Here is a 25570-nt window from a genome sequence, read left to right as displayed (position 1 = left end):
AACCAAATGTCTACAGTGAATCTAAATTAATTTTATTTCCCATATTTTTCTGCATTTATTTTACAAAAGTGATAACCAAAATGTTTAACACAGGCACAGTGTAATCTACTTCTTAGTAACTTGACCAGATCAGATGGGTGTTAACTCTAACATTGATACATAATATGAAAAAAAAATTGCAAAGGGAACAAAGCAAAAGTTTTTTAATTGATCTTATAATTCATTAATAAGTCACAACCAGCGATTTGAAAACACTGCATTTGTGACCAACAGTAAAAGCTCCTGCGGCCTGTAGGTCTTTAACACAGGCATAGTGTAACCCATTACTGAATGGCACTTGTTGAGCAGTAAGTTAATTATTTTTTTAATCAAGGGTGTAGTACAGTATTTCATATTTTTATGACTTTGTTTTTATATAAACACAAATGCAATGTTTATAGATCTTTAGATAAAAAGTAAAATGCTTAGGTGTGATCTTATAATTAATAGATATAAAAACTACCAAGTTTTAAACTCATATTACAAAGCCACTGTAATCAAAACGGCCTGGTATTGGTACAGCAACAGACATATAGATCAATGGAACAGAACAGAGACCCCAGAAATAGACCCACGCCATTATGGTCAGTTAATATTTGACAAAGGAGGCAAGAGCATCCAATGGAGTAAGGACAGTCTCTTCAATAAGTGGTGCTGGGAAAATTGGACAGATACATGCAAAAGAATGAAACTAGACCACCGACTTTCACCATACACAAAAATAAATTCAAAATGAATAAAAGACTTAAATGTAAGTCACAAAACCATAAAAATCCTGGAAGAAAACATAGGCAATAAAGTCACAGACATCCCAGGTAGTGGACTTTTCACTGATACATCTCCTAGGGCAAGAGAAACAAAGGAAAAAATAAACATATGGGACTACATCAAACTAAAAAGCTTCTGCACAGCAAAAGAAAACAGCCTCAAAATACAAAGGAACCCCACAGTCTGGGAAAACATATTTGCCAAGGATGTATCTGATAAGGGGCTAATTTCCAAAGTGTACAAAGAACTCATAGCACTCAGCAAGAGGAAGACAAACAACCCAATTAAGAAATGGGCGAAGGACTTATAGACACTTCTCCAAAGAGGACACACAGATGGCCAAGAGCCACATGAGAAAATGCTCAACGTCGCTAATCATCAGAGAGATGCAAATTAAAACCACAATGAGATATCACTTCACACCTGTGAGAATGGCTGCCATCAACAAATCAACAAATGACATGTGCTGGCGAGGGTGTGGAGAAGGGGGAACCCTAGTGCACTGCTGGTGGGAATGCAGACTGGGGCAGCCACTATGGAAACAGTATGGAGGTTCCTCAAAAAATTAGAAATGGAGCTGCCGTTTGACCCAGTGATTCCACTCCTAGGAATATATCCTAAGAATCCTGAAACACTAATCAGAAAGGATATATGCACCCCAATGTTCATAGCAGCACAGTTTACAATAGCTAAGATCTGGAAACAGCCCAAGTGCCCATCAGTAGACAAGTGGATGAAAAGGCTGTGGGACATTCACACCATAGAATACTACGCAGCTGTAATGAAGAAGAATCTCGTACCCTTTGGGACAGTGTGGATGGACCTGGAGAAAATTATGCTAAGTGAAATAAGCCGGGCAGCGAAAGACAAACATCACATGATCTTGCTTATAGGTCGACGAATGTCAGAGGGATGGAGGAGGGTGGGTGGGTGGAGGGGGAGAGAGTCACCAAAGAATTTATGTGCATATATATGCACAACCCAAGGACACGGCCAATGGTGGGGAGAGGGACTGGGGAGAGGGATGGGACAGGGTGGAACAGGTCATTGGGAGAAAAAGGGACATCTCTAATATTTTAAACAAAAATAAAATTTTTAAAAAAATTAAAAAATAAAGCGATATGAATAAGTAAGGTAAGGTTAAATTTGTTAACATTTTTTTTACTTCAGGGGTGTGAACACACAATGCAGTGAACAGATGATGTATTGTGGAATTGTGCACCTGAAACCTGCATACTTTTGTTAACAAGTGTCACTGCAATAAATTCAATAAAAAGGGAAAAAAACAAAAAACAACAACACCCCCCCCCCCAAAAAACAAACAAACAGACAAAACAACAACAACAAAAAACTCATGGGCCCAAAAGTACATTTTGAAAAATCTAGTCAATGTATATGACAGCATCATTTCACAATGGTGTCTTAAATGTATTGAGACATTCTTTTTGTGTGCAAGTTTCCTACTGAAAATTTACATAATCCCTCAAAATAATTGGCTTTTTATTGCAAGAAAACTGCTTACCTGGAAATGTTCAAGAAGTACATTCCCTTTATGGATCTATAATTATGGTTCTACACAACTTAGGGACTTTCACAAGGCACAGGAACGTTTAATTGAAAATGACTGAGTGTCCAACACACCACAGATGCCCAGCCTAAATAACAGCAGTGGAGATTACCTAGAGTCAGCTTCTTGTTTCCAAAACCAAACCAAATATATTCTCTCTCATTTCCAAGATAAGCACTTGTGTGTTTCCAGTGAGTCAGTGTGTGATTAAATTTTGAAGCAATGAGATGGAATCAAAAGACCATATGGGTCTCAAAAAAGAAACACACAGGACAGCACATAGATATATTTTTGAAAATTAGATAAACTTAGAGCTAATATCCCAATCTTATATCTTGGAAATAATATTTATTTATTTATTTATTTATTTATTTATTTATTTATTTATAAATATATCTTTATTGATTTCAGAGAGAGGAAGGGAGAGGGAGAGAGAGAGAGAAACATCAAGGATGAGGGAGTCATTGATCGGCTGCCTCCTGCATGCCCTCTACTGGGGATCGAGCCCGCAACTGGGGCATGTGCCATGACCGGGAATCAAACGGCGACCTCTGGGGTCCTAGGTTGATGCTAAACCACTGAGCCACGCCTGGCCAGGCTTTGAAAACATTTTAGAAGAAACTGACTATATTGCCTTTAACTTTTAACTCATTGAGACAATTTTGTATTTTTCTAGATATCAGAACACAAGGAAAAAAATAGTCTAAGTATCCTGTAACCTTCATTATCTAAGAATTGCCATTGCAAGAGTATCTATGTGATAAGCAGACCCTCATTATGTTCATTCAGCCAGCTATTTTGGTGACACATTAAGCATAATATTCAACAAGAAAGACATACTTTTGAGGAGTGTTTACTTTTAACTTTCTGCTTATTCTGTTTACCCTGTAAGGCTTCCCATTGTATTCCATTACATTGGCCTTGCATTTGCATCAGTATTGCTTTGTAGTTGTAACCTGCAGTCTTAATCTTCTTAAAGATATATAAAATTAAGGATATAATATAATCAGTTTTAAGGAAACAAATATATAAAACAATAGAATAATTACTATGCTTCTAATCACAAGTCTAGGTATAAGCTATTTAGATATGTTTAGAAACTCTTTAGGTAATATTTATATATACTACCACAAGTTTCAGTTTACAGAACTGATAACATTTTTAAACTACTTGATTGATAAATGGGCTTTCTTAGTAGTTTATGAAAACATTCTCAGGTTATTGTGAAACTTTACCAGGTTATTGTGAAAAATCAATATGATTGGAGAACTGAAAACATTGTAAACAAGAAAACATAACCATCAGTGCTGTTAAAATTTTTAAAAAGCTTGTAATCCCAATTCTACCATTTGTCAGCTGTGTGACTGAAAAAGGTCCCATAACCACGAGACTTACTATTCTCCTCTACACAATGGAAATCATTATAAGTGTCTTTGTAAACTTTTCACAACGGGATAGTTGTGTGGTTTAAATAAGACAATACACATGAGTGAACTTGGAAATCTATGTCAAAACAAGATTGTATACACCACAGACCGTGGACTCTCAACCACTCATAAGCCATGACACCCACTTAGTTCTGGTGGTTTAAGACCTTCCATATCTCCTGCTTTGGTTTTCTGTCAAAACTCAGGAGCCCTTTAGTTCCTTCATCCCATCAGAACTGCTCTAGAGTGTAGCCTTTTCCACATTTGTTGAACTAAGACTCATTTTCCACCCATATCAATCCTTTCCAATTGGTCCAAAAAATTTTCTACCTTAACATTATAGAAGTGCTGTTGTGTGGCTTGGGATGGTCCAGTTTCCCATTTCTAGCCATATTATATTTTACAAGGTTCATGCCCCTGCCTTTCTTCTAGCAGCTGACAATTTCTATTTAATCTCAACTAAAATAGTCATGTAGCTCTATCAGTTTTGCCATGATTTTAGTCTGGATTCCTTGCTGTTCAAATGTGCTTTGGAAAGTCACAGATCATCATCCTAGAATGTATTTATTCTACTTGGAATCTTGAATTTCAGAGCCATGGAAGAAAGCTGAGATAACTTAATTTTTCAGAGTTACCATATTAGGACAATATCAGAATGTGTATTAAATATAGAACTAAGAATTCTGAGTTTAAAGCTTCTAAGATACATGGCATGTAATTCTTTTAAAAATAATAATTTTATATCATAATCCTCATGGTTATTTTTTATGAAATTACATGGGGAAGAAACTTTTTATATTATCATTAAGCTTTAAAAAATTGTTTACTAGATTTTATTTTTTTAATTTTAGAGAATAAAAAAATACTTCATGTATAAGAGTGAACCCTCATATAAACTTTGGGTTTTGGGGTGATAATGATGGATCCATAAATAATGATGATTCCATGGGTTCATTTCTGTAATAAGGGCACCACTGTTTTGTGGCATGTGAATAGTGAAGAAAGCTGTGAATATGTAGGGACGGGGGTGTTTGGGAACTCTGTACTTTCCACTCAATTTCACTGAACCTAAAATTGCTCTAAAAAATAAGGTGTATTAATTAAAAAATGTATATATTTGACATGGTTCAATGATTTGTCCAGGACCACTCAGGCCAAAGATATTCGTAATTCAAATCTAGACTTGTATTTCTACTTCTATTTCACCACACAACTATTTGTGCCCAATAGCATGGCACCTTAGGCACTATATCTAAAAATAAACAATGACCTAATGATTAATTAGAGGGCTTTCAATAGCATAGATGGCAGGTGAGAAACAAATATTGTAAAATTAACATCTGTTATTCACTAGGTCAAATTATATACAACTGCTATTATTTTAGAGCAATAATTTTTTTCAGAATTCAAATTTTTCTTGTTTTGGCCTAAAACATTTCACTATTGATGATATCTTGCCATTTTTAACTCCTAGTTTGTTTTATCATTTCTTCTGCTGTGATTGGGTTTCATGACAATTAGTAAATAATATGTGATTGGCAAAAAGGAACATATTAGGCTGAGAAAACTGACTTTATATAAAGTTGTTTTCCCTTAATTTGAATCTCATTTTTAAATCTCTATTATGCTAATGGAAATGCATCAATACGTTCTTATCAGATTTATTCCTAAATTCTTAATAATTTCAAAAATGGATTGTGTAATAGATGCTCTAAAACACCTCACTTGTTATTATACAGTATGTGATCTGTCTTCCTAAAGATAAAATCTTTCTTTTTGTATAGAATAGGGTCTGTGCAATTACATATATTAATTAATGACAAGAACACACAAAAAATTGTAGCTACCAGAAGGTAAAATAGCAAATAAAACATAAACATTGTGCTGGATACACAGAAAAATTTATCAATACCTATAATTATTTTCTTTTATAGAATAAATTCCAAATGCACATTGAACAGAAAATGTCCCGTTGCTTTGCTAATGTATATTCAAAAAGTATTAAACATTGGATTAAAATAAATGGTAATTCTTTGTTTACAGCATGTGGGGTGCAACCCCACACCTTCTGAGGTCATGACTTTAACGTAATATAACAGCTGCCCCCCCCCCCCCTTCAATGAATGGAGAATGCTGCTGCCTGAAAGCTGTCTGGGAATTCAGCCAAAGAAAGGAGGAGATTGCGAAAGCTCTGGGGACTTGAAAGAAAGTGGTTGGCATTAGCTTGGTCCTCACTTTAAACTAAAATTAAAACAATAGACAGACAAGTACAGTAATCTCTCTTTTAAGGAAAGAATAGAATGCCTCTATAGTAATGTCAAGTGGAACAATTTGGTCGTGGCCCAAGTTATGCAGCTGTTCAATGGGAAAACAGCAAAAGGCTGCAGTCCAAAGCCAGCAAATAAGGCCTGATTGTTCATAAACAGTCACGGGGGCCTCACACGCAGAACAAAGCAAACGGCATTAGCATCCAGGACGGCAGGTTCCGAACATGAGTCTCCGCACAAGCTGAGCCACGCCATCACTGGCGATTTATACAAAAAGATAGTAACCATGAACAGCTCATCCTAGAGGAAATCATAAACTGGTCAAACATTTTGAAAGGAACAATAAATATTTGGTCATGGATTAAAGGTATTATTTAAGTCGGCCATGAGATGCAAAGGCTCATATATATCCATTATCCATTTCTGATTCCCACCTGCTCATTAGAGGTGGATCAGGTAAATAGAAAGATAATAGAAATTAAGTGTTTTGGGAGCCAATGAGAAACCAAGCCAAAGTGTTACTTCTCAGTGGTTCCAAAATAACAAAGTGGGGAATCAGGTGTAATAGCTCCAAGGTAATGGAGTGGAAATTTGGCAATGAAATCGGAAGCTGAAACCTGCCCATTGGGTAATGTGATATCACATCCTTCATTTTCACTCCCACACTTTTTAGGCTTTAAAAAAAAAATCCTAACTTGAAATATGAACAGCCTATTATTTTTTTTAATTTTTTTTTATAACTTCTGTTTGACATAAATTCTTTCCTTACTTCCATTTTTTCCTGATTCATTTTCTAAAATGGGTGATCCTGCCCCTATCTTTGCTTCCCTACCACCTACTATTTCCCTGATTAATCCATTTCAATTTGCCTTATGTTCTCTCTGCTCTAGTGAGACTGTTCTCTTTATGATCAGTAAGATTTCCTTCTGGGAAAATCCAATGATTTCTTTTCAGCTTCCCCTTGTTTTTTGTCCCCTCTGCCTCATCTGGCACTGTTGGAGACATAATATAAACTAAAGAGAGGCTAGACATTAGACAGCCTTTAAAGGAGTTATGCCTACATTTATTGGGAATGATAGTTACTTTGAAACTGCAAAGAGTGAATTCTAAGATGATTAGGAAGGACTGAAGGAAGCCAGTCGGCGAAAGGCAGCAAGGAATGTTGGCTATACCTAGTCAAAGGCCTGGCAGACTACGAGAGAAGCAAACTGTAAAAACGAAGCTGGGAATGAGAATACAATATAAGGAAATAACTTACTACACATTTACTTCTGTAACACAGCGTATAGAACACAACATTGGGGCCTATGAGGATAAAGACAGAATCTAATGGCAATTCTAGCCCTTGTGGAGCAGAGTTTATGAGTTAATTACTAGGAAATACTATATGAATTAGAGGTTTTTTTTATAGGGCTGTAAACTCATGCTAAAAATGGGCAGTTTGGGAGGAATCTGGCAAGTTTTGAGAAAGGGGATAAACATAGAAGAAAGCCTGATAAAAGAGGGTGGCAAGAGTAAAATGTGTCTTGAGACCTTGAAGCCTCTGTGGGTTCATCTTCAGTGCTGAACACTATTGTAGAACCCATCCTAGTTTTTCTTCTATTTTTAATTAAAAACTTTTTAAATGTTGACATTATTGTAGGAGTCCCCTCCCCCCTTTCCCAACCTCCACCCTCCCCTGCCTCCCCTTCCCCTGCCTCCCCCTCCCTTGGCCTTCACCAAACTAGTGTCCATGTCCCTGGGGTGTGCATATATGTTCTTTAGCTAATCCCTTCACCTCTTTACCCAGTCACCTCCCCTCCCCTCGGGCACCAGCCAGTCTGTTCCATGTATTCATGCTGCTGGTTCCATTTTGTTCATCAGTTTAGTTTATTCATTAGATTCCTTATATTAGTGAAAACCTTAGTTTTTCAAAAGTTACTTTGGCTAACATAACTGACAATTTAGACTCAGCAATGGAAGCAACAGAAAATAGCTGAAAGAATGTAAACTTAGGGCAATGATTGAACTAAGTTTAAATCCTGACTCATCCACTTGAAATGGGTGAATAATGAAAATTTGGTTTACATTTGTTGAGCTTCAGTTTTCTCTTCTGTAAGATAAGGAGCCTTTCTTATTTCTTTGACCTATTTGCAAAGTGATATTAATCAGGATCCTTCTGAGAAAGGAGACCTTTTCTATCTTCTAAACTTCTGGAACCTTTGTAGTCTTCGAATAAATACACAAATGAGGGATGATTACACTTGTCATCCATTTGCAGTGCAGAAGAGTGTTACACAGACAAGCTTATTTCTAAGTAGCTGAAAGACAGACCCTCAATAGGTGCATCTATTCAGCCACAGCTCAGCTAATGGAAATGGACTACTTAAATATCTAATTACATAGACCTCACAATCTAATTATTCACATAAATAAAATGCTGTTCTACTGTTTGAAGTAAATACAGAACCAAAGAATAGATCACTGGCAGGCAAACGGATGCTGTCTGAGCAGGGATGTATTTATTCCAAAGCATTCTGCATATTATATTTCCCATCCTCACCTTGTTTAACTGTGTAAGCTGTACACATACACCAAATGCACACACATGTGCTTGGGGGCGGAACTATGGAGAGAAAGTAATAGCAAAAATGTTTTGCTCTCCCCTGTCCTGATCATGTTCCTTCATATCTCCACATGCTCACCCCTGAGGCTATGAGGGAAAACAGAAATGAGCAAACAAAACAGTAGCATAAAAAGAGAGAGGGAAGAAGAGCACACAGAGTTGGAAAGTAATAAGAGGGAGGAATAGCAGTGAAACGGAAGGGAGAGCTGGAAAGTTCCTCGTGTTCGGTGCGAAGGATCACTAGTAACGTTAGGACTTAAGTATGTCTCAAGCTGACTGCGGTCTGCTGCACTTCTTTCTCTACTTACAGTACTGACCTTGCGGCCAAAAGCTCTCGTTGCAACTTTAATACTAGAATGCGCTGTCACATTTTGATAGCACACTGCACTTGAAAAATGTTGCTGTAAGCAATTTAATCTTATCAGAAGGTACAAACTACTAAAGTGAATTGTGCAGGATATATGCAGTAAAGCTACTAAGAAAAAAAATGTTTTCAAAGTTTAAAATGCCTTAAATGTTCTAAAAAGATAAAATAAATTAATACATGAATTCACAATATGCTCTTTAAATCTGCATATTTACGTCTCTCGAAAAAAGTTACTGAAAGAAAGCAGTTTCAAAATGCCAAAACTGTGACTGTGCTTCGTGTGCTAAAAAGTACAATACCGTGCAATTGAGGAAGTTGAAATTTCAAACTTCTACCTTAAAATTCTTTTACAAAAATTTATCATGGAATATATGAAATCTACACTTAAATAACAAATATTATTAAGACAAGTTCTTAATAATTTTACTTGATTTGCACAGAAGGTATCCCTATAGTTATATACAGAAAACAATGAAATCCCTCTCCTTAAAATTTAAACCAAAATGCAACTCATTTGGAAGTTTTTAAAAATCAAATAAATTACTTTACACTAGACCTACAATCTTACTATATTAGAATGATCAAATGGCTTTCAAATAATCTTTGAATAATTCTTTTTTGGATAATGTATTCTGATTTGATTTTTGTTTAAATAGTAGATTTTCTACGAGTTTGCTGTTTATAAACATGAATGCTAAAAAGTATAATTTTAGAGTTAAAAGGATGTTAGGGCTCATGTATTCTAACAATGAAATACTTTACAATTGAAACTGTTGAGTTTGTGACCCCTTTCATTCACGTTCCCTCTAAGCATCAGCACACTCACAGATTATGTTTGTGGAGCTGCTATAAAAGAAATGTAGACTTGATTTCCCTTATTAAGAAAAAGTTTCTTTCCCATCTAACTTTAAAACTTGGGCATTTTTTGAGGATGCTTTAATATTTTCAAAGTTTTTCATGGGAGCTTTTATCAATCTGGTCCTGTAAACAGTGACTGATTAAGCCTACACTCCTTTCAGGTTGAAATATCTTACTAGAGAAAAAAAAATCACAGCTGGAAACCTTCCCAGAAACTTCACTAGATGACAAAGAAAAAGACCAAACTTCCACAGACACTTAATGAAGACATGGTTCGGGGTGGGGGGGTTTCTGCTCCAGAGATCACTTTGCCCACCAGGAAAGGACAAGAGCCGTGGACTTCTGCAGTTAAAGCCTGCAATCAAAGCAGAACAGAAGAAAATGGGAAAATCGTCATTGCTCATTAAATCACTTACAGTGGTTTTCCTTTGGATTCACAAGTCAAAATTAAAGGCTGTCCTTCTTGTGGAAAAGGGGTGGATGGTATAATCTTAACTGATGGTGTATCTAGAAAAAGAAAATGAAAAGGTCATTAAACATATAAAACTATACATTTAGTAATTGTACATCATGCTGTGCGCCCATGCTCTTTCTTACGGTTGTCTATTGAAAAGGGATTTCTTAGATTTGAGACGAGTATGTAATTTTAAGAAGCTACCATCCTGTCCATAAGAAGCCAACACAAATATCTGAATATCTTCTGAGCACCACTGCTGTATTATTTCTGAAATCTGAATTTAAAAGTGAGATTGCACAAGGGGGTTCAGATGAATATCAAGCATTTCATACAATTGTTTCTTCAACTATTTATAGACGGCTATGAATACTATTATTATGGATTGGATGCATTTATGTGCATTTGAATAACAACACTTCCATTGTTGCAGGAATAGCAGAAACTTATAATAAGGAACCCACAAAGAACTCAAGATCAACTGCTATCTCAGAGCATCATGCAGAAGCCTTTTGAAAATGCAGCAGTGCAGCACTTAGCACACGCTGCTTGCTCTAAAGTACAGCCAGCGAGTCATCTCAAATAGCTATTTAGAACATCACTAAAAGTTCACACTGTGTTGTATATGCTACAACATAATTGTTATAAAATTATTTATTTCCATTTAGCAATAAAGCCATCCTAGTGGAAAAAGATTCAAGCATACCTTAAGACGTTTACATTTATAAGTTTATGCCATGTAATATTCTTTAATAAACACAAAGAAATGGAAAATAAGCTAAAGAAAGGAGACAATGTAAACACTCTCATTTCTTTATGAGACTGTGCTAAGTCCTGGCATAGTGTGTCCCACAGTCAACATGGATTTGCCTCATTCTTTTATCTCCACAATAAGCCGCATGGGCTCTGACCATCCCCGAGAGACAAAATTACTCTCATCCTTTCCTTAGTTGTGAAGAACGGAACTACCCTGGGGTTATGCACACTCTCTGACTTTGAAGCCAATTAAATAAATATCAATCAACTGTGTAATTTTTAGGTTAGAATATTATTTCAGGAAAATAATCAGATTTGTCACATATAGAAAAATAACCAATGGCCCTGGCCAGCTTGGCTCAATGGTTGTAGGGTCAGCCTGCGGACTGAGGGGTCCTGGGTTCGATTCCAGCCAAGGGTGCTTGTCTCCATTGTGGGCTTGATCCCCAGCCCTGGTCAGGGTGTGTGTGGGGGGCAGCCAGTCGGTGTGTCTCTCTCACATCAGTGCCTCTCTCCACCCCCCCTTCTACTCTCTCTGAAAAGCAGTGGAGAAAAGAAAAAGAAACCATGATCCTGTGAAAGACCTTATACTTATAAATTATTTATACTTTTAAAACTCATCCTTTCTCAATTATTTAAACAAGAAAATACACTTAAGGTAATCAACAATAATACCCAGGGTACAAACAGGCATGCGGCATATATTATGGTAAATAACCACAGGTAAAATTACCAAGGGAGAAAAATAATTTGAAGAATATGACACATACTAATCATGTTTTTAATTAGAAAACAGCAAAAGATTTCACACATTTTTCTATTATTATCACAGTTACTGACTAGAATGGTCATATAATATTGTCTCCAAAGCAGAACATTTTTTAAAGTGAAGGGAAAATATTAACAATTAAGCAGGGTAACAGCTGTGAGTCATAATAATTCTGGGCAAACTGAGGTCTATGATCTTTCAAAATTTGACTATGTACACATATAGCAAAATTTAATTTCCTTCTGACAAGATAAACACAAACAAACTTTATTTCCAGAAAAAAGGGTGGCAGAAGAAAGATCAGAAAAGTATGGATTTGGGGAAAATAGGGTTATTTGGGGTGCCTGTGATGGCTAATTTTATGTGAACTTGACTGCATCCCGGGATAACCAGATATTTGGCCAAACATTATTACAAGTATTTTTGTAAGAACATTTTGGGAGGAGATTAATACTTATTACTTTTTAATTTTTAATTACAGTTTACTTTCAATATTATTTTGTATTGGTTTCAAGTGCACGGCCTAGTGGTTAGACAAGCATGTACTCTACAGTGTTCCCCCTGATATTTCCAGTACCTACCTATCACCATACATGGTTATCACAACATCATTCCCTATGCTGTACTTTACATCCCTAGTGACTATTTTTCAACTACCAATTTGTACTTCTTAATCTGGAGGGCATTAATATTTAAATTGGTAGACTTGACAAAGCTTATTGCTCAACATAAAGTGGGTGGATCTCATTCAATGGGTTGAACGTTTGAATAGAAAAGCTCACCCTGCCCCAAGGAGAAAAGAATTCCTCCTGTGTGACAGGCTGTAAGTTAAAACACCGGCTATTTTTGTGCCTTTAGACTGGAATTGATGCATCCTGGGTCTTGGGGCTCCTTGGCCTTCAGACTGAAATGACATTGATTCTGGTTCTCAGGTTTTTGGACTCAGAATCAAAACTAAATCATCTGTTCTTCTGGTCTCTTGCTTGCAGACTCAGCCTGAAGATCTGGAGACTCTTGAGCCTCTAAAGTTGTGTAGCCAATTCCTTACGTGTGTATGTGTGTGTGTCCATTTATCTCTTTAGTTCTGTTTCTCTGGAGAACCCTAGCTAATACACTAATACAGAATTGTAACAAACAGAATTTGTGTGTTTTTTTTTTTTTTTTAATGAGAGCTGAGCTCTAAAAGCACTGAGAAGTGAGATACAAAGGGAAGGAAGGAAATTTTTTTTTAAAAGTGTGTTATTGAGCAGATTACACTGGGGCAACTGGGGTTCAGTCCTCCTTGGAACTCTGAGAAACAATGTAGGCCATGCAGCAGACTTACCTTCCTTGATGGGCAAGGCAGGGAGTGTTGAGGGAATATTTACCAATTCTCAACAGTGCTAGGTTGAGGATTGCTCTGGAGAGAGGGGGGAGTATTAACTCCCTGGCACTCCTTGTCTACTCCATGCACAGGAATGGTGAGTGTCAAAGGGATATGGTCAAGTATCTGTTTCAATAAAGTAAAATATAGGGTGTCCCCCCAAAATGTATACACATACTTTGAATAACTATAAAGACGGTGTTGATTAAAATACATTTCATTTTCAAAATTGAGCTATCAGCTGTTAGTGAATATACATTTTTGGGGGACCTCTTTATATATACTGGTTGGTAGCTATTAGAACAGAGGAAAACAGAATATGGTTTGATTTCTCTTAGCTCTGCCTTTTTTAATTTAAATACTTTATTAGACGTGAGAACTTGTGTAACAAATGGTTCCCTGAAGAATGCTTCAGCATTGCCTTTGGATTCAAAATGCAAAATTCAGTTATAAGCAGTATATGTGATATCAAATACCAAAGCAGATAATATGCTTAACGTGCATTTTTGTGAAACATTCATGAAGAGCACCAAATAACACCTAAGTTACAAAAATCAAGGGCTATCATACAATACTCTTTTATTTCAGAATGTTGATGTGAAATAAAACGTTGATTAGACTCAAATGTTGGCTAGATTATTCCTAAGAATTATCCTTGGATTTCTTTAATGCCACTCATCCCCATTCCCCACCCCAACATTTCTGATTCAACTCTCACAGGTCTAGTTACTCTTCCTCAGATTCTGTTCAGTTATCTTGTATTTAGCCATTAGATACTCAGATCCCCGAGAATGAGATTCATAAATCTGTTCTTACACATTCTTCCCAGGTCCTTTCAGCCACAACTATCTTTTCAGTTTCTGTGTACTCAGCAGTTACATCCAGGTATATATCCTAGAGCAGTTTCTGTGTACTCAGCAATCACTCCCAGGTATATACCCTGGAGTAGTTTCTGTGTACTCAGCAATCACCCCCAGGTATATATCCTGGAGCAGTTTCTGTGTACTCAGCAATCACCCCCCCCAGGTATATATCCTGGAGCAGTTTCTGTGTACTCAGCAATCACTCCCAGGTATATGTCCTGGAGCAGTTTCTGTATACTCAGCAATCACTCCCAGGTATATGTCCTAGAGCAGTTTCTGTGTGCTCAGCAATCACTCCCAGGTATATATCCTGGAGCAGTTTCTGTGTGCTCAGCAATCACTCCCAGGTATATGTCCTAGAGCAGTTTCTGTGTACTCAGCAATCACCCCCAGGTATATATCCTGGAGCAGTTTCTGTGTACTCAGCAATCACCCCCAGGTATATATCCTGGAGCAGTTTCTGTGTACTCAGCAATCACCCCCAGGTATATATCCTGGAGCAGTTTCTGTATACTCAGCAATCACTCCCAGGTATATGTCCTAGAGCAGTTTCTGTGTGCTCAGCAATCACTCCCAGGTATATATCCTGGAGCAGTTTCTGTGTACTCAGCAATCACCCCCAGGTATATATCCTGGAGCAGTTTCTGTGTACTCAGCAATCACTCCCAGGTATATATCCCGGAGCAGTTTCTGTGTACTCAGCAATCACTCCCAGGTATATATCCTGGAGCAGTTTCTGTGTACTCAGCAATCACCCCCAGGTATATATCCTGGAGCAGTTTCTGTGTACTCAGCAATCATTCCCAGGTATATATCCTGGAGCAGTTTCTGTATACTCAGCAATCACCCCCAGGTATATATCCTGGAGCAGTTTCTGTGTACTCAGCAATCATTCCCAGGTATATATCCTGGAGCAGTTTCTGTGTACTCAGCAATCACTCCCAGGTATATATCCTGGAGCAGTTTCTGTGTACTCAGCAATCACTCCCAGGTATATATCCCGAAGCAGTTTCTGTGTACTCAGCAGTCACTCCCAGGTATATGTCCTAGAGCAGTTCTGTACCACAAGCTACATTTCTGTGTATGCAGCACCTATTTGACATGTCCACACGAATGGCTAAAAGACACAGCACATTTGAAATGTCCAAAATGAACTAAGTCTCCAGCCCTCTTCCAGCTGTTTTATAGACCCCGCCAGCTCTATTCAGCTGTACACTCCAGGTACCTCTTCTTCTGTTATCTTTTCTAAATCAATCAACTCTTCGCCCTGTCTGGTTGATCTATCTCCTAAGTAATTTTCAAATCTCATTTCTTTTTTTATTGCTCCACAACCATCTTTTATCTACTTTACCATAATAGTGAATGGTCTCCCTTGTACCAATTTTCCACCCCTCTTGCTCTTACTTCTAGAACTAAACAAAATTGTCTTCTCAAAGCATGAATCTGATCAAGTGAGTTTTCCAGTTAAAATCTTGCACGGGTAATCTTTGCTTTTAGGATCCCAAGCAAAATCATTAGTACAGCCTTGCTAAGGACAACTATTCATTACTCCCAAATTTGGTCAGATACCTCTGCTACATGTTCTCTTTTTCCACCTTGTGTAATTTTTTTAAAGTCACTGCTCTATTGTTAGCATCTGTTATAAAAATCTATGGTTAGTACACAAATTATTAAATAAATGAACACAAATTTTTATATATCTTATTATCAGTTTGGTACATTAATTCTGAAATATTAGAAAAAAATTAACTGAAATTTGTTGACATCTGATGTATATAAAATTAATCTTAAATATTCATATCACAAACCTTAGGTTGACTTTTAGTCTAAGTTCTTATTTGTTAATTAAATGTCTATTACTATCTTCCTAGTACACATTTTCTGCATTAGATTACATTAGGTAACAACTTTCCATGATTATAAAATGGGAATTTGTTTTTTAATTCAAACAGAACATACTAATTTTCTCTCATCTGATTTTGGCAGGGGAAGAACTGAGTTGTGAAGAAATTTATTTAAATATTCACCCAAAGTTCTACTTCCATAAAATGTCAACATTCCTCTTTAAATATGCCATGTTAGCAACATATACAAAATTACATTTTTAACCACATCAAATACTACAATAACATGGTTATTATCCCAAATTTGATTCTATCTCAAATAATTTTTAGTAACAAGAATTAATTTGGGCTCTAACAGGTTTTTACTTAATGATACAGATCTGTCATTATTATTCCTATTTTATTTTTAAATAAAATATCCCTTAGGATAAAATTAAAGTAGAATTAATTTAGTGAAATATCAATGACATTCTAAAAATAATACCTTTAAATTGGTATAGAACTCCTATACTTCAGTTACCTCAGGCAAAAAAAGACAAATTAAAAATTGTAGTCATATAAAAAAGCGGGTTAATTTTAACTTTTGTTTTCAGGATTTCATCAAAATATTTGTTATTTTAATAACTGAAACCCTTATGTAAACATATTTTTGGGTATAATATATTTTGTTATATATCAAAATAAACAGAGAAATTTTCAGGAATGGCACAATGCCCAATAAATAAAAGAATAATGATTTTATAAAATTATCATACATTTATACATATATTATGCTGTTAGTCTTTTTACTAAGGAAGATATGAGTCTGAATGGGGATGCAAATAATGCATAATCAAGCCTTTTATTATATATATTATATATATATATATTTTGCCAAGTTAGCTATTAAAAATTATAAAAAGTTTTGTTGTCTATGTTTCTTATTTGTAGATTTTTTTGGTTGTGGTTTTACATTTCAAACATATTTCAAAGTATTGAAACTATACATATATATATATATATATATACACACACACACATGTGTATATAGATATAGATATAGATGATATAGATATAGATGATATAGATATAGATATAGATATAGATATAGATATAGATGATATAGATAGATATATAGATATAGATATAGATATAGATATAGATAGATATATAGATATAGATATAGATATAGATATAGATATAGATATAGATATAGATATAGATTTAGATATAGATTTAGATATAGATATAGATATAGATATAGCTTTTTTTATGAGTTACATTTCATCCTGTGCTACTTCATCACAAAACAGAATTACAATTTTTATATATCTTTTTATCATCAGTTTGGTACATTAATTCTGAATTATATTACCAATATAAGGATATTGTTTTATATCAATGATAGTGAAAACAGGGGAGGTTAGTAAAAATGCATTATTATACTATTATTTACACTTGCTTTGCCTTGCATGCTAAACTCAAGATATTTTTTTTGCAAACTAACAATTTCCATGTCTGTTTTAAAATGTCTTCAAATTATCAACTCTACAACACTGTATTTATTGAACATAAATGTATGTATATAATATGCAATGTTTATAGTATATACATTTATTAATCCATATATGAGTGACAGGAAACAGTAAATAATAAGGTTTAAATTATTTCACAATATAGGATATATATTATTATTACAAAATACTGTACTTAGTAAAAAAACACACATATATATTTTGACATGGCTGCTTTATCTACCATGTTTTGAGCATTCAAAGTCCAAGATCTTAACCGATTCAATTGTGTGTTTCCAGGTCCTAACAAAATGCCTAATACACTGTAAGAGTTCTTTAAATTTTCAATGAATAAATGAATGAGCTATTTCCTATTTCTCTCAAAATGCAAACAACTGAAGAAGTTTTGCACAAGAACATAAAAAACAGGATATATTCATTTATCCACAAATAATATTTTAGTACTTAATAAGCAAACAAGCAAAATATGCTTATTTTAAAAGCATAATATTTCCTGTAAGACTTTTGTAGGAAAAATATTCTTTAGAATCCATCTTTAAAATTATAAAATTATGAAAGCGCACTTTTTTCATATTTTTTACTTATCTGAAAAATTTAGAAAGAAGTACAATTGCTATCAAAAGAATAATAGGCAAATATTGCTATTTGAATGATTCAGGGTTTGAATCAAAGAAAATATATCGATCCCATGGAATGGATTTTCTATATCCTTAATAATGATTTTAGAAAAGAGAAAAGATTTGTGATGAAACTACTATTAAATCATCTAATGGACAACCTTGACAGCACAAGCATTTAGTGTCAGTGGTTCAATAACATTTTTCCACCACTTAGAGTTTTGCAGGTGGATAAAAGAAGTTTTAAATCATATGTTTTACCAAACAAAACAACAACAAAAACCTTACCCCTTCTGTAATCAAATAAATGCAACAGGAATTTAAGGTGATATAAGAGTAACACCTGACTTCTTATGGGTAATGGCCAAATCGATAAATAAAAGAAGCTATCTCAAACTAACATCTAAAATTAAATCACTGTGTTTGTTATGCACTGTGTGTTATGCACTCCAAATTGCATAATATATTAAGTGAACAAAGGTGGTTCCAGTGTAAAGCAGTAGTCATTTACATTGCTTATAGCAGTAGGGGGATCTTTGGTTGAAAAGAAAATGTTATCTTGATAACTGTATTTGTCCAGCAAGAATATTTTGTATGAGTACTCCTAAATGATCCATTTAGTAAACATTTATATAGTTCCTAAAATGTGCAAGGCAGAGTGTTATTAATCATTTCTATGTATTGTTTTTCTAGAATTGTAACATTGTAATATTTTAACATTATACACTGTAACGTTCACACTGCAACTCCTAAAAGTTCAGTTATTTTCATAAACAGTGTTACCAAGTGCTTCCCATATGCTTAGGAAAGCTAGCTCTTCAGGGCAGAAATGATCTCTGTATCGTTCACTGTTTCATCCCTGGTCATAGAATCTAACTCCTGGACCTCAATTAAATATTTATTGAATAAATGAATGAGCTATGGCTTTTTGTAATTTTTCTCACTACTGATCAGGGCCACTAGTGCATTGAGTAATCAAAATGAATCTCCATAGCTATCTCCCAATAATAGTAAACATTGCTCAAATGCTTGGTAAATAATAGAAAATATTATGAATGCTCTATATGCATGGGTTCGCTGAACACGTATATGCAGCATACAAGGAAGGTCTGCCGTTGACCTATTGCAGAGAACATGGAACCAAGGCTCAGAGACGTGAATACCCCAGTTACACGGTCATAAATCACCCCAAGCAGCTGGACCTCTCTCCCTTCTTAATCACACTTCAGCAAGTTGGAGTTTCCTGTTCTCTAGGGACTGGTGCTTTGTGTACCATGTTCTGTGTCCTCTGTTGTTCGTCAAAATCAACTCTTTCTCCATCTGGATGAATTGGCACCCGGCCCAAGACTTGTGTGGCTCCATGTGATCTGGAACCTGTAAAACCTACCTGGCAATGTTACCGAATTCTAAGCGTAATTTGTCTACGGTTCTGTCTGTCTGTCTCTTCCTCATTTTTCTAAACTCTTGTACATCTCCCTCTCACGCCTTCTTCCTCTTTGACCAATAGAAATATTATTTGGGGTCAGGGTGGTTAAAAGGTGCAAACTTTTCCTACACCTAGGGATGAAATGTACAGCATGGGGACTGGAGTTAATAACACCATATTATATATTTGAAAATCGCGAAGAGAGTAGATCTTAAAAGTTCTCATCACACACACACAAAATTGAAACTATGTGAAGTAACAGATTTTATGAAAATTGTGGTAATTACTTCGCAACAAACACATGTATCAAAGCATTATGCTGAAAACCTTAAACCAGTGCAAGGTTATGTGTCAATTAAAACTCAATAAAACTGAAAAGCATTTTAAATAAAATATAACCCCTTATTTTATTCATTAGAATATAGCCTCAACCACATATACCTCTCACCATGAATAAAACAAAACATCCCCACGGCAAATTTATATCAGGGGAAATTTAAAAACTTTTAAGCATTTTGCAGATGAAAGGGTGATTCTTTGCCTTACAGAAATCTGATTGCATAAATGTTCCTCAACAAAATAATTTATTTAGCACTGTTATAAAAGCTCTCTTGGAAGTTACACTGATATTAAAGAATATTATGTACCAACTCACTTTGTAAAGCCATTTTCAAGTTTACTCTAAAATGTGGTTCTCAACTGGGGACAATTTTGCTTCCCATGGGCACTTAGCAGTGTCTGGGGACATTGTTGGTTGATGCAGTGCGGGGGGAGGGCCGGGGAATACGCCGTCAGCATTCAGTGGCAGAGGCCAGAGTGCTGCTGAGCACAGTCACTTAATCTATTCATTACCTACCCATCCCTCCCTTGACACCCCACATGGGGGCTGTTAGGGAACAGTGACGTTGTGCGCATTTATATGGGAAGCTTGGTCTTTTCTCAGACCTTCCTTTACTTCTGTAATGAAAGGAATGCTGGATACTCTGAGTAAGGCCATCGTGATACTTCCTTGAAATGAAAACCTTTAAAACAAACTCGATCCACGTCTCAAGGTCCACCCCTTTTTGGTATACCAGGAGTTAACCAAAACCGTTTCAGCCAAAGTGCTATCGCTGTTCATTTCCCCTGTGTAAGGAGATCTTTTCCTAAGATGTCCGACTTATTTTCCTGTGTGTAATTTTGCAATAAAACCTCAAGCCCGCTTTCCTTTTAACTCACAACATTCTCTTCATAATGCTCAGAACTATCAGGTCCTTTTCCTGGCCTGTTAAATTCCTTTTAATTCTTGTGAAACACTACTTTTGTGACATTTATTTTTTTCAAGAAATATGTATATTTTTTTTTACAAAAAAATAAATATGTATAAATTACTGTGTACAAGACACATTACTACTACTTTTCAAGTGCTGTATATCCACAAACATAGTAACCCATAAGAATTTTGTCCAAATAAGAAAGATAAATCACGTGTCATTAAAAATAATGCAGTTTAACAATGAAAGCTATTGGCAGGCTGATGAAGTATTATGGGAGTTATTTAGGAAGAGATCATACGTATTTGTCAGAAACAAAGAAAGTTACCTAGAGAAGTGGCACTTAAAATAAGTTAGGGAATACATAGTATTTGAACTGGTGGAATTTTCCTTGAGGAGAAAAATAAATGAGGGAATTCAGGGCAAAGTTAAATAAATAACGGGTTGGTGCAGAGAAGAATTGGGTTACTGAGGCGTTGTCTAGAAACACTGTGAAGTGCGGGGCACCTTATCTTAAAAGGGGTGCTGAAAGCAGTATTTTGTGGGATGTTTTAAAGGTCTTGAATGTTAGGCTGAAGAGTTTGACCATTAAGTAAAGGCTCTATAATGTTATATAGGTAGTTAAACAGACATGAACAGGGCAAGGACAACAGGCCAGGTTCAGAAACTCACCAGGGCAGAAAGCCCCCCAGATGACTAGCAAGGGGCAAAACTGGGAAAACAAAAACCTCACCCCCAGGAGAACCTTTCCTCCCCCAGCATATCACTGGTTAGGTGGTTTGGACCCCCTGAGTTTTCATATAGTCATGTGGGTTAGACCCCCTGAGCCTTTCCTCCCTAAAGATAACATCTAGGCCTCAGTTGTATTTCAGCTCCGGGCCCAGGAAACAAGAAAAACCAGACAAGTGACACCGTGGCTGCCTCAGGATCAGCTACATTGACTAATGACCCCCTGCCTTGGCACCGGGCAATCAGTGGAGACCACCACCCTGAAAGAGCACAGCAGGGAAGCTGGTGAATATTCTATTGAGACCCTTCCCTGAGGCCTCCCCTAAGATTCCCACCTGCAAGAGAAGATAAATACACTCAGGATGAAGCACCCAGTGCTTGGCTCTCCCCCAGGGGAGCACGCCTTCGCCATTCCCTCCCCCCTTCTTTCCTCTAAGGGACTCCATAAGACTTGCAACTAGGGGAGCAATGGGCAGCTTGTCCTCAGCTAACCCCGAGGCCCCCCTCTCTTTCTGACTTCTCAGGGAGCCAGAGCAGCCCGCCCTGGGCTCTCCTGTTGCTTCCTCCATGCTCTTCCTTGTTTCACTGTCCCAAGTATATTTTTGCTGTGGCCAATAAATTCTTACTTACTTTCCTACACTTTGTCTCTTGATTGAAATCTTTACTTGCAGGAAGACAAGAAGGGAGGTTTCATCGTCTCCCCAGTAGCAATAGTACATTATTAATTTATGATAATCCAAACAACAAAATAAATAAAGTTTAGAAATTTATCAAATGAAACTCTCTTGTATTAATGGCCTGATGAAGTGCTGTAAGTTGCGGTTTTGATTCGATATTGTTGATAGGATAGTTTTGCTTTGGAGGGCAGAAAGAAATTCAACTAGTTGATAGCTTGAGCAGTGGAGATGGATTACTTAGAAAAAGGCTTCAGGAAGGTCACTTGTCAAATTTCATCGCTAGGTGGGACATTTTGATACTTCTGAAAGCTCATTATAAAAAAAAGCTCCATATCAGCACTTAAAAGACAAAATGAGAAACCAAAATTCATTGTGCTCCTAAGCACTTCAAGCTGCTTATGTTTTCTATGTTATTAAAAAAAACATTATCAAAAGCACATGGAATAAGTTTATCATGGGGACAGAAAAAGAAATAGTAAGTAGTAAATAATGAAATGAACACATTAATACAAAGTTGTTTTAGGTTTTATAAATCTGCCATGGGAGAAATTACACATTCAATGTTTATTTAACAAATATGCAACAATAATAGACACTGCATAGGTTAAGTCAAATTAATGACACATAAAACTATAAAACTTTGTGTAGTTACCTTAGTTCCTGTTTGTCAATTATCAGATTTGTTTTTGTTTTGTATATTATCTAATCTTTAAAATATCCCCTTACATATCATTTTGGTAAATACAAGAAAGGCCAAAATCATCATCATCATCAAAAAATAATTATAAAATAATTCTTAAAAGTAGTGGTATATTTTGAAATATATTTAAATTGAGAAAAGTCAAATAAAACAGTAACTGAATAGTTACAGGACATAGTTTCCAGGGAATTTCTCCTTTAGGGTGAAGACATTTTATTTTTAGCTTTCATTAATGGAAAGAAAAAAAAAATCTTTAAAGATTGTTTTTATTTTCCTGATATAGGTAAATTTAAGTTTGATCTTTCAGTGATAGTGAATAGTATGTATCTTAGGCAAAATCACAAAGAAAACAATTTCTTTATATTCCTTTTACCTATTTCACAGTCTCCCTGTTCATATTCTCAAGCCTTCCATTTTCCTCCACAATGTATAGACCTCATAAAAATATTAGCTAAATTTTTTTATTCATAAGGAGTAATATATTACTTCCCTATTAATAACAATAGAAAGCCAAGCACTTATGTTGCAATACCTGATTTAATGCTTATAAAAACTATGAAGTAGGAACATTTTCCTGAGGAGGAAATTGAGGCTTAAGCTAACTACAATGAAGTCATGAAGAGGAGCTTGATTTCCAGCCTATCCTTATCTGACTTCAGAACTTCAACTTTAAAATATGCAATATTGATTTTCAAGGTCATGCTGTACTAAAAATACATTTTGTTAAGAAGTTTATATTTCACCCCAGAGATTGTGAACCTGTATTTGGACACTAAATATTGTAGTCTTGTAAAAGCACGGCCCAGCCCTCTATGGGCACAGCTAACATACCACCTCAAAGAATCGATGGACCTCCATCGCCACCCACTAATGGGCTCGTGTCAGCAACCGAGACTTAAATCAAAACTAAACTGCAAATTTCAAAATCTTAGGCATCACAGAGAAAACAGGAAGGGTATTCTGGAGGACAGAGTAAAACTTTCTGTCGTCTGCAATAATCACTTAATTCACCAGCCTTCTTTTTAATAATATAAATAAAAGTTTTTCTCCTCATAAGAAATGCAAGACTAATCCTCAGTGTAATATTTGAATCCAATGGCCTCAATTTTTGTTTTTGAGTTTCTTTTTGAAATAGTTGTAGCTTTAAAAAATATTTCATGATTTGTATTCTTTCTTAGAGGTCTTTCAAAAAACAAAGAGAAATCTTACCTTTTTTTTTTCTAGTGAACTTAATCTTTAAAAAAAAATTTTTTAAAATATATTTTTATTGATTTTAGAGAGAGGGAGGGATAGATAGAAACATGGGTGAGAGAGAAACATCAGCCGGCTGCTTCTGCACGGCCCCTGCCGGGGATGGAGCCCGCAACCCAGGCATGTGCCCTGCCCTGGCATCCAGCTGGTGAAGGCCTGGTTCATGGGTCTACACTTAACCACGGAGCCCCACCAGCCAGGCAAGAGAGATCTTACTTTTAAATATAGGTTGAAAATTATCCTACTTTGCAATTACGATATAAAAACACTGGACACGTAAGTATGATATATGTTATAAAATTATAGGGGTGGTATATTTCTTATAAAAGATCTTGCTAGTCATCCCTGTCTTGTTCTTTTTCTTAGGGGAAAGCCAGAGAAAGACAAGCATCACATGATCTCACTCATATGTGGAATCTAATGAACACAATAAACTGATGAACAAAACAGATACATAGAACCATGGAGCAATCTGAAGAATTTCAGAGGGAATGTGGGGGTGGAGAGTGGGGTGTGGGGGTGGAGATTAATCAAAGAACTTAGATGCATATATGCATAACCCATGGCCACAGACAATACTGTGGAGAAGGCCTGGGGTGGGATGGAAGTGGATGTCGGGGGGAGGGGATCATTGGGGGGAACAAGGGGACATCTGTAGCACTTTCAACAATAAAGATAAATTTAAAAGAAATCTTCCTACTCAGTATTCTAGAAATACTTCACCAATTACTCATGCTTAACTCATCAATTATCCCCAACTATGCTAAAAGAAATGACATAAGAAAATGGAAGTGTGATGAAATCATCCAGAGTGGTGGTGTCCGATATAGTACAACTAGGCATATGTGGCCATTTAAATTCAAATGTAAATCAATTAAAATTAAATAAAATTTAAAGCACAGTTTCTTGGTCATGAGATCCACAATTCAAGTGCTGAGTAGCCAGGGGTAGTTAGCTACTGGTTACTACTTTAGGGCAAATATACAACCCTTCCATCATCACAGAAAGTTCTATCAGACAGTGCTGGTGTAGAAGGATTGTACAAAAGTGATAGATGAATTATACATAAAATGTACTTTACAACACACACACACACACACACACACCAACAAGGGCTTAAAAATTTGGTTCTTATTTATGCATATTGGCCGTTTAATGCCATGGTATTAAATACATTCTCAGAACACTCATTCTGAAAAAAATTTTCTTATCTGTCTCTTGTGCTATTCATTTTCAATAACAGTTTATTTTTAATGTAATTTTGTCAATGTCACATAAAGAAAATAAATGTTGAGCTATTGTCTTCTGTTCTGTGCATAGTTCTTTCTGTTAGTACAGGTACATCATTCTTACTAAGAATTAAATAAAATCTGACTCATACAATCTGTTCTTCTAAAAATTAAATCAGAAGAAAAGTTATTGTTTCAATGAGATCTGTATAAAAACAGGAAGATGA

General features: G+C 35.8%; 1 protein-coding gene across 2 annotated transcripts in view; it reads right to left on the bottom strand.

Moving 5' to 3' along the window:
* The window catches only part of CADM2 (cell adhesion molecule 2), a 995556-nt gene that overhangs the window by 98529 nt on the left and 871457 nt on the right, over positions 1–25570 (bottom strand). For both annotated transcript variants that reach the window (XM_087818103.1, XM_087818104.1), the window contains exon 6: positions 10315–10405. In XM_087818103.1, the coding sequence (XP_087674229.1) occupies positions 10315–10405 (91 nt within the window). The remainder of the gene's footprint in view (positions 1–10314; positions 10406–25570) is intronic.

Source organism: Miniopterus natalensis, chromosome 6 (assembly GCF_054644295.1).
Source record: "Miniopterus natalensis isolate mMinNat1 chromosome 6, mMinNat1.hap1, whole genome shotgun sequence".
NCBI classification, from domain to species: Eukaryota; Metazoa; Chordata; class Mammalia; order Chiroptera; family Miniopteridae; genus Miniopterus; species Miniopterus natalensis.
The sequence above is the reverse complement of the archived record's forward strand: the minus strand, read 5'-3'. Positions and strand labels throughout refer to the sequence as shown.